The sequence below is a fragment of the Mchenga conophoros genome, linkage group LG3, assembly GCF_057382185.1.
Source record: "Mchenga conophoros isolate Kocher_MC1m ecotype Shallow Benthic linkage group LG3, M_conophoros_male_GT1.1, whole genome shotgun sequence".
Lineage (NCBI taxonomy): Eukaryota > Metazoa > Chordata > Actinopteri > Cichliformes > Cichlidae > Mchenga > Mchenga conophoros.
The window spans coordinates 51,118,061-51,128,954 of NC_140528.1; the positions used below are offsets into that span (position 1 = coordinate 51,118,061).

A 10,894-nucleotide genomic window follows, 5' to 3' on the forward strand; every position below is an offset into this window, starting at 1 on the left:
CATGCTAACTGCGATACTCCCGCCATCTTTCCTGCCGGCTTCCAGCCCGTGAGAAGAACACGTTGCTGGAAAAAAACAGAAGTTTCACCCCACAGTTTTTGTCTCTAAACGTGTCTTCTCTTCTAACCCCTTCTTAACCGGGTAGCTGGAGCCGGATAAGGGTGAGTTTGCGTACTCATCGCCCTGGATTTTATTGCTTTTGACGTTTTTATTGCCACAGAAACGAGCAGATGTCGGGCTGCTGGGCCTCCGCTGCTAATATCGTGAAGCTAGCCGTTAGCATTCTCCAATGAACATCCTAAACTTCGTTTCCACCGGACAAGCGTCTCTTTATAATTGGTCCGTTATCCAGTGTAATTGTATGGTTACAGCTTATTGGGAGTCAGTTAGTGTGGTTTCCCCTGTTTGCTCGTGTTGCTGAGAGACGGGCCCTGAAAATATTGCGTTTTCTTTTAACGACAGGATCATGCGCCAAATTCCATTCGTAAATCTCCCAAGTTATGATGTTTCACATCACTTACCGTAGCAGACAGTCATGAGATTATAATTCCAAGACATTTTTAAAGTGTTTATGGGTAGTTTATTAATTCGGCATATGTATGCACCACAGATCAGCACGTTATTGGAGGAGAAATCCCTAGTTTGATGCTCGTCGCCACCGCCCGTCATGCTAGAATACAGCTAGTTAAAATAATTAATATTATGAGTTAAATTAATGCCGAACTAAAAAGAAAGTTGGGCACAGATTGTTTAAATGAGCTGAAGCGGGTGTTTCCAGACACATGCTTACAGACGTGAAGCAACGATGAAAGGGCAGAATTTTAAATGGACCCTGGTGTGGCTCGCTCTTCCTTTACAAAAGACTGCAAAGCTCAAATGGGCCCGACTCCTGGGGGCCTAGATACGCACACACCAGACCAGGATCAGAATTAAAGACAGCAGGTATTAAATGCAGCCAGAGGCTGGTTTAGGCAGGAGATTTGCAGCACTCTATTGTTGAATAAAAAGAGTGTTTGTTCAGAAGCGAATGTGTTGTTTCAGCAGAGTTAACATTGTGCATGTGGACGCAGGTTTGACCCCGACTGCTGCACTCTACATTTAGAGACTTTTTGGATGGTTTTGGGCAGCTGCATGCTAATCATGACTCAGTTTATAAATTGTTCCTGTTTCTCTTTGTATGTTTAATCACATTTTCTCAAAACCAGCTCCTCAGATATCAATTTGTTTCTCCAGCTCCACAGGTGCTAACGTCCATCATTCCCGCCCTCAATCATGGCGGATAAGAACACCAGGATCGCCATCGTCAACCATGACAAGTGCAAACCTAAGAAATGCCGTCAGGAGTGCAAGAAGAGCTGCCCGGTCGTCCGTATGGGTGAGTGTGGAGATGATCGCACCGACGGCACAAACTAGAGTGAGAGAGAAATGTGTCTAAATGTGAACCGTGTGTGTCTTCAGGTAAACTGTGTATTGAGGTGACTCCACAGAGTAAGATAGTGTGGATCTCAGAGTCTCTGTGCATAGGCTGTGGCATCTGCATCAAGGTAATCTTGGCGCCTGAATATCTAGCAGGAAATGATCTTTTCAGACTGCTTTTAGTCACAACGTTTAAACTATTAAGAGTGTGTTTGAAGTTTGTTTCGTGACTTTTTCTCCTTGCAGAAATGTCCGTTTGGAGCACTGTCGATCGTCAACCTTCCCAGCAACCTGGAGAAGGAAACCACACACAGATACTGCGCCAACTCCTTCAAACTGCACCGGTACGGCGATAAACCTCCAGTCTGTTTACCTTCACTTCACAGCTGAGCAGTGTTTCCTCTGACATGTTACAAAAACCTCGGGAAACAGGTCGGAATTAAGTTCCAGCGTAGCTGTTATTCTTGGATCGCTCCTTTAGTTCTGATCACCTCCACCATGTGCTATGATTCTAATTTTAGTTAACACTGGTTAATAGATAGTGCTTTCAGTTTTTGTTTGGAGGGTCCACAGATTCTCAGCCTGGAGGCTGCACATCAGGTCAGGTGTGGTTTTGCAGCACTGTCCAACACGGACTTCTGTTGGAACATCTCGCGGGATCTGAGGAGAAACAAGTTGTTTTGTTCACACAAATAAAAGAATCTCCCTGTGACTTTACTACTCCATGGAGATGAAATCAAAAGTGAAGATCGCTCTTTTGATTTCCTGGAGGAGATTTAGGATCCGTGAAAGGGGATCGAGCTCCACGTGATGATCTCAACAGCAAACAGAAGTTTACGTCCACTCAGGTCTACAACCCTGTGAGTGTTCTTCTCACTTGATGCCCTCTGGGTGGAAGCTGGACTCCTCAACTGAGAACCTGCTACTGCTCATAGCTGGAGAGCCAGCTCTGATGATCCAGACAAGTTGATGCTCATTCTCCGTACAACAAGAGGACCTTTAAAAAGTGAGAGGTTGACCTTGGAGGGGAGAATAATAAAAATAATGTTTCAACTGTTAATGATTTTTATGCTTTAAATAAAAGCAATAATCAGCTGCCTCTCCACTGAGGTCCTAACCCAGGGCTGTGATGGTGCTGTCCGAGTCGGTACGACCACCGTACTCTGAATATACTCTGTTGCAGACGCGAACAGCTGGACAGCCGCTGTCCATGTAGTCATTCCTGAGAAGTTGTTGCGTGGTCACTGAAACAGCGGCATTCAAACCTCCGCACAGACCCTCGTCTTAACCGTCTGATGATGACATTTACGTCATTTTATGTAAGCGGACCCTAACGGGCTCATGGAGCTGGACAGAGTAATTCCTGATTAAAGAGAGGCAGCTGAATGACATCGAGGATCGTCACATCATGACAGGAAGCACAGCTCTAGTTCAATACCAGCAATTGGACTTTCAAAATAAAAGCATGGGACGTGACTAATCAGTCTTCAAGTCTCTGAAGTGCACAAACATACCCAGGTAGCCCATCTATGTAAAGAAACACTGCTAAGACTTTGTGTTTAAGTAAGAGCTTATTATTATTATTATTATTATTATTATTGCTCAGCAATGAAGTCATTTTAGAACCATGGCAGCAAAGAAAAGCCGTCAAACCAAAGCAGAAACGCCTGAAAGGAAAGCTGACACTAAATGATGGAACTATTTGATTATTAGCTTATGTTAAAGTCTGTTATGGTGGGTCAAGATGTTTATAGTGTGTGTGTGTGTGTGTGTGTGTGTGTGTGTGTGGTGCAGGCTGCCTATCCCCCGGCCCGGTGAGGTTTTGGGGCTGGTGGGGACCAACGGTATCGGCAAGTCCACAGCTCTGAAAATTCTGGCCGGAAAACAGAAACCAAACCTGGGGAAGTTTGATGTGAGTGTTCACACGTCACACACACACACACACACACACACACACACACAGGCCAGCAGTCATGTTGCTGCTGGCCTGAGAAGATAATGTTTGGGTGGAGTTGCCATTTTTGGTTTGCTGGCCATCAGTTTAGCAACAGGAAAAGATTATGGTGTGGCTCCACCGACCGGTCGGGTAACTTTATCACATGCTCTTCTCACTGCTAACGATGGTTGAGATCTTTAGCCAAAGCCAAAAGGAAATTCTTGACTAGGTTCTAAAGTTCCATTTAAAAACAAAACTCCTCCCTTGTAATTCAGTTTGACTCATTTACTCATGTTGTTCAGCTCATTCATTGTAAACCCACAACTTACTGATACTTTTCTGGAATTTTTGCACTTTTGTTATTAATTTTCTTTAAGTATCCTTACAAATCCCATATTTCCTGTTAGTAAAGTAGAACAATTTGCACATCTGTTCCATAAGACAGATGTGTTGCAAGGAACAGAATTCAGGGACATTTACACAGTAAACCTTTTTGCTTGAAAAGCTACGAACAGATTAACTTGTGCAGGACAACACACCAAGTTATGGTTACATGGACTCTGTCAGCCCAGCTTTGCATGATTCACATTCAAAGTAATGCTGCTTTTTCTTATACTAGGCCTCAGTGCAGACACTCAGTTCATCATCCTGATCTGATACAGACCCTGGAGTTTTTCACCCTCGGGGATCATTTCCACACATTGACCTCGTTGTCAGAAGCTTTGTGTTTTAATGATCCGTACTTTGAAATCCCAGAATCCTCCAGACTGGCAGGAGATCCTGACCTACTTCAGAGGGTCCGAGCTGCAGAACTACTTCACCAAAATCCTGGAGGACGATCTGCGGGCCATCGTGAAGCCGCAGTACGTCGACCAGATCCCAAAGACCGTCAAGGTTCCCGACTTTTCCTTGAATATATCGTTCCTGTTGGCATGGGCGTTCACTCTGATGGCCGGTTGTAATTCTTCGTCTCCACCTACAGGGGTCAGTAGGGGCCATCCTGAGCAGGAAAGATGACACAGACACACAGGACCTTGTCTGCGAACAACTTGGTACACATGTACACACACACACACACACACACACACACACACACACACACACACACACACACACTCTCTTAATTACAAGCTGAAGAACCTTCATGTGGAAGCGTTTACACGCCGACTGTAAACAGTTTAGTGCCGTTATGAACAAACACAGTCGTGTGTTAGTATTTTTAGGTTGATACACACTATTTACTCTTGTGAGGACCATGTGACACATCACAGTTCATTGGAACAGAGTTATTTCATGGGTCATATTTAAAGAAAGCGTGTGTCTCCGTGTGGAGCTGATAAACCAGTTTGTGTGCAGAAACTATTCCTATTCTTAAAATAAGCGTTTAATCCCAGGGATCTTCCCCCTGTTTTGGATTTTTTTTAATGTTGCGTATAAACAACATTTCTAATTGCATCTCTGTGTTTGTCTGCAGATCTGAGTCACCTGCGGGAGAGGAACGTGGAGGATCTGTCCGGAGGAGAGCTGCAGAGGTTCGCCTGTGCTGTCGTCTGCATCCAGAGAGCTGACATGTGAGGAAACAGCCCGAAAGCTTATTTATTTAATATTTAACAAACGTATTGTTTTGTCTGTGAGCTGAGAGCCGAGCTCGCAGACTGACCGCCGTCCTCTTGTTTCTGCTCTTCTGCTGCAGTTTCATGTTTGACGAGCCGTCCAGTTACCTGGATGTTAAACAGAGGCTGAAGGCCGCCATCACCATCCGCTCACTCATCACCCCCGACAGGTTTGTCACTTCAAAGCTTCGGTTTGATCCCTGGAGGTGCACCGCCGCTCTTAAACGTGATGTTGCGTTGCAGGTACATCATCGTGGTGGAGCACGATCTGAGCGTGCTGGACTACCTGTCGGACTTCATCTGCTGTCTGTACGGAGTCCCGAGCGCCTATGGAGTCGTTACCATGCCCTTCAGCGTCAGAGAGGGTAAAAACGTTATTGCACCACACCTCTGTAAAAGTGTGAAGAAACAAGTGGTGGTATTTGTCCTTAATATCACTGTCGCTAAGTGGACCCAAAGCATGTCCTGATCTTCCTGCATCCTTCCTCCAGGTATCAACATCTTCCTGGACGGTTACGTCCCCACGGAGAATCTCAGGTTTCGCGAGACGTCGCTGGTCTTCAAGGTGGCCGAGACGGCCAATGAGGAGGAGGTGAAGAGACTCAGGCATTACCAGGTCAGTTTATGTGCCTAATCTGAATCACTGCTCATTTGCTTTGGCTCGTTGTTTTCTTTTTGTTTTTCTTCCCCTACCACTTTCATTTCCTGTCACGTTTTTCTTTTCAAAATAAAAGCTTCGTCACACGGGGCTGTAGTTCTATCTGCCGATTCCTTTTCTTTCTTGAGCTTTTTCGATCTTGTCGGTTTAGAAATGTCGTCATTAACCCTTTAAAGCTCACCACAGGACCAACTCCGTTCATTATTGAGATACACAAATTTTTATGAAGTGCAAGAAAATGAAAATAAATATTGTTTTGCACAATTTGCAAAAAAGCAGCATAAGAAAATGAGCCGAGTTGCTTCTTTGTTGAATGTTTGATTGTTTGTTGTTGTTCAGTATCCGGACATGTCGAAGACGATGGGCGAGTTCACGCTGGACATCAAAGGAGGAGAGTTTACAGACTCTGAGATCATGGTGATGCTGGGAGAGAACGGTGAGCTGCGCTGAGGGTTTTAGTCTAAATCTCTGTGGTCAAGGTTTAAAAATGGTTTTAAATTGAACTTTTCAGATGTTTCATTCAGAAGCAGCTTTGGAGGCCGTCACACATTTTATCATTTCCAAGCCAATTTAAAAAAATCTAATTTAAAGGGTGTGAACCTGTAATTTTTCTTAGTCAGTTATTTAATTTCAGAGAAGAAAAGTTGCAAAATATGAAAAATCTCGTAGCTCAGACGAGCTCATTTAAAATGGCACTAAAGGAAAATAATAAAAATATGGATCATCTTGTTTCCTCTGACTGTTTCCCACAAAAATGGAAAAGCTGACACGTGCACGTCTGAAAGTGTGTATGTGTGTTTCCAGGCACAGGGAAGACGACCTTCATCAGGATGTTGGCCGGTGGGCTCAGGCCTGACGGAGGAGGTGAGTCTCTCTCTCTCTCAGATGAAGCCAGATTAAACCGGACGCACCCACTGACCCTGAGCTCTGTCTTTCAGGCGAGATTCCCATCCTGAACGTCAGCTACAAGCCTCAGACCATCAGCCCCAAGTTCAAGGTCAGCTCTCGTTTTCTAACCGCGGACCCATGACAGGATCATCCATCCGTCTGTTTCACAGCTTTCAGCCTGCTGATTGATTTTAGCCAGCAAACTGAATTTACAGAAATCCAGGGTTCAGAGTCCAAAAAGTTTAAATAAAGTTGAAGCAGACTTTTACCATTGTTCATATCATGAAAACCAATCTGCAGCGACCAAGGTCCGGACTCTGATGGAGTCGAGTGTGTTTTACGTTTTCAGGGCAGCGTCCGAGCTCTGCTGCACGAGAAGATCAGAGACGCCTACACGCACCCGCAGTTCATCACCGACGTCATGAAGCCGATGCAGATCGAGAGCATCATCGACCAGGATGTAAGAGAGAGACAAACAATTAGCGGCCCTCTAATTAACCTAATGCTAGCCTAGCCGCTTACCCTAACCATCAGCCTCACTGTAACCCTGACACTAAAACCACATTTGGAGTCTCAAAAATGCCCTCGAACTCGCGAGGACAGGCCCTTTGTCCTCATAAGTGACCACAAGTAGAGTAACGTTGTAATTTTTGATCCCCGCAAAGATGTCTAAAGAGGTACACACAAACACACTAACCTGATCTTTGTCCTGGATAAGGCGCCGATCCATCTTTTTCCATTTTATTTTGTTACTTGTGTGTCATCAGACTCAATTTAAACATAATTAAAATAAAATGTAAGGAGACTTTTTGAGCCGACTGGAGGGTAGAAAGCGTTTTCTAATGAGATACGATGAAGACGGGGTGATGAAGCTGCCTGCTCCGCCCACAGGTGCAGAACCTGTCTGGAGGTGAGCTGCAGAGAGTCGCCCTCACACTCTGTTTGGGAAAACCGGCCGACGTGTACCTCATCGACGAGCCCTCTGCCTACCTGGACTCCGAGCAGCGATTGATGGCCGCCAGAGTCATCAAGAGGTATGCGCTCCTCTCCCTGCTCCTCAAGCAGCTCCCTTCCTGTTTATCCTCAAACACAAGCGTCAACGAATCCACAGCGAGCGGCTTAAAACTCAGGATTTCTTTTCAGTTTTACTTTGATACAAAGTCAGACGAGAGCGCGTCTTAATAATCATATTTCAGGTAATCTCCTCGTTTCAGCTTCATTCTTGGACTCTGTGAGTAGCTTTGCATGATTTACAGCTCAACAGTATTTTTGTTATTTGAATGGTTAATCTTTGCAGCGGTGGAAGATGGTAAGAAGTGTCTGTCATGTCTCAAAATATGTAATTAAGAAGGAGAACTTCCACATTGGATGACCTGAAACGGTCTAATTAGAAGGCCTCGTTGTTGTCGTGTGTCTCTGCCCGTGTGTGGCGCTGTTGTGACACGTCTTTTATTCGCAGGTACATCCTCCACGCCAAGAAGACAGCATTCGTGGTGGAGCACGACTTCATCATGGCGACCTACCTGGCCGACAGAGTCATCGTGTTTGACGGGCTTCCCTCCAAGAAGACTTCAGCCAACACGTAAGATGAACCGTCGAGTCTAAGCTGCTTCGTCAGCTCGCCGGCCGCCGCCACGGTAACGTGATGTTTGTTTTTTCAGGCCTCAGAGTCTGCTGGCTGGGATGAATCGCTTCCTGTCGCTGCTGGAGATCACATTCAGGAGAGATCCGAACAATTTCAGGCCGAGGATCAACAAACTCAACTCCATCAAGGTAACGCCACGACAACCATGTTTATTTGAATCTTTATTTAAACACACTGACCGTCACACACGGACGGACTCTTGACACGAAAATGCAGCACTGAACTAATAATATTAAAAAGTAACTTCTGGGTGTCGTTTCAGCCAGTCGTGCATTTCCTGATTTTGGTAACCTGTCACAGGTGCCGCTGCAGCCAGTTTGCTGACGCAGTTTATGATTATAGTTGTTTTTATCGGCGCTTTAGTGACGTCAGTGCAGACGCTCAATGATCGTACTGAGGGGCACCAGTGTGAGGCTTCTCCTCCTCCTCCGGGGTGATGTGGAGGTTTTATGTCAGTGGTGACACATGACGAGTCCTCGCCCGTCAACACCGGGATAAATGATACAGAGCTGTAGTGATTTCATCGTGACCTGTGCCCTGCCTCACAGGTGTCAGGGATGCACAGAGCTCCACGCAGCAGAGTCCAGCTGTGATTGGTGCCGTGCTTCAGCCAGGCGGAAATCAGTTTTCTTCAGATCTGAGAGTCTTACATGACAAAGATGCAGCGGGTAGATCCATAAACTCTATTTATTTTGATTTACAACATTCCTGATTCAACCCAAAGGACGTTTCTTTAAAGCTGATCTAACAAATAAAACCCATTTGTTAAAAAATAAATCAAAGAAACTAAAACACAAATCTAAACCAGTACACTATAGAGAGGGAAAGCATTATTATATATTATAAATATATTTTTAATGAATATATTTAGGTTCAGGCTCATTTCCAGCTCCATGTTTTTATTTCTTGGAGACCATTAGCTTTTCAGGTCAAAATAATCCTAATTTATCTTGGTTGCACATACTCATGCTGCAGTGTGATTTGCTGTGTCCATTGTTGCCAGGCAACAGGATGACATATGTCATGCATAACAAGTTTTGTATCAACAAGTTTTGTTGAAATTAAACCGATGCGATGCTGTTATAAAGTGTTGCGGTGCATAAATACTCCAAATGGGTCATTTTAGCCCACTGGAAGGTGGTTGCTAGGCAACAGGATGACATATGTGATAAAGATGAAGCTGCGTACACGCTGGAAGCGACAGGGCGACCAGAGATCATAAAGTCAGTGACTTTCGACGAAATAACAGCTGGTGCAACGAGGAGGGTGGGAACCAAAATAGACTTGACTCAACTTACAGGCGAGCCAATGAGAGCGAAGAACACCGCTGACTGACATACAACCTGGTAGTAAAAGTGTTAGAGAGTTACCTAGGCAACTGGACCCTGGAATGTTCTCAGGCAATCAGTTGCCGGCTTCAAGGCGACGTGCAAGTTTGCAGAGACTGAGGACTTTTAGCTCCGCCCCTTCAAGCAAACGTTTTTTACGATTCACTGTTTTTGCCCAAAGCCTTGGATTTGAGCAGACGGTTCTAATCTCTTGACCCGCTCAGAGGCATTTAGTATTTTCTCTTAATCTGTTCAAACCCGAGGAAGCATCACAGTGCTCCTCCGGTTTCACTGAAGGCTCTTCTACCGTTACATGTGATCACTTAAGAGCTTTTACTGTGCTGAGCTGCAGTCGTCCACTCAGCTGTGGGGTTATTTAGAGATAATAATTAGAAAGTGTAGCCCTCCCAGCATTATATATGCTGCTGCACTACATGGAAATCTTTATGTAGGGGGGTAGACAGAAAAATCCAAACGGTGATGTCAGTGAGGAGGAATCAGTCCGACCTTTGACCTCTGCCTCATCTCTCTGCAGGACACGGAACAGAAGAAGAGTGGGAACTATTTCTTCCTGGACGACTAAGACCCACCTGACCAAAGGCGACTACCCAGCCGCATCTTGGAGCGGGCGCACGCTCAAGCGTTATAACCTCAACATTTCATGGCCGGCCTGCCAAACAGCAGACATATTAAAACTTTAAATAAAAAAACATTTAAGAAAAACAAAGAAACATCAGCCTATATGTACCGGACTGCATTCAATAGCAAGCAATGTTGTGAAGTGTTTAAAAAGTGCATTGCGTTGTGTGTGTGTGTGTGTGTGTGTGCGTGCGTCAGGCTGAACACGCTCGGCTGAATTCAGAGGCAGCGAGAATATTTTAACACCCGTACATTTACAATCAGAATAAACTGATGCTTCCTGAACCAGGAATGCTCCGTGTGTGTCTTTGTAAACACCTTACAGACTCGAGGCTAACACAACTCAATTCAAGTTTTATTCACAAAAAAGATAAAGACCCTACAACAACACAGAGGAAACCCTCACAATCATATCACCACAAACGCTTTGTGACAATGGGAAGGAAAAACTCTCTTTTAACAGGAAGAGACCAGCAGGCTTGGGGAGGGACAGCCATCTGCTGTGACCATTTGGGGGTGAGGAGAGGAACAGAGAGTGACAACTATTCAGACTGTGCTAGACACCCACACGCAATTTAGATTCACTAGTTAACCAAACCAGTCACTGCAAGTGTTTAGACTGGAAGTAAACCAGAGTACCCAGACACACCCCAGGATTTGAGCCTTGTTGGTGTGAGGCAGCAGTGCTAACTGCAGACACCTAGGAGCTGAAATATGGTTTAAAAGCATTTTCATGAACTCTACACCCTTTAGATCAGAGGTGATCAATCA

At 45.0% G+C, this 10,894-nt stretch overlaps 1 protein-coding gene across 1 annotated transcript; it reads left to right on the forward strand.

The window, feature by feature from the left end:
* abce1 (ATP-binding cassette, sub-family E (OABP), member 1) lies at nt 1-10,415 on the forward strand. The gene is made up of 19 exons (XM_085269219.1): nt 1-161; nt 1,234-1,375; nt 1,459-1,544; nt 1,663-1,760; nt 3,211-3,328; nt 4,109-4,246; nt 4,335-4,404; nt 4,827-4,923; nt 5,046-5,135; nt 5,209-5,330; nt 5,457-5,581; nt 5,963-6,059; nt 6,428-6,487; nt 6,562-6,620; nt 6,861-6,971; nt 7,403-7,545; nt 7,971-8,093; nt 8,173-8,284; nt 10,020-10,415. The coding sequence occupies exons 2-19, from the start codon at nt 1,273-1,275 to the stop codon at nt 10,065-10,067; spliced, it is 1,800 nt and encodes a 599-aa protein (XP_085125345.1). The 5' UTR covers nt 1-161; nt 1,234-1,272; the 3' UTR covers nt 10,068-10,415.
* The last annotated feature ends 479 nt before the right edge of the window (nt 10,416-10,894 follow it).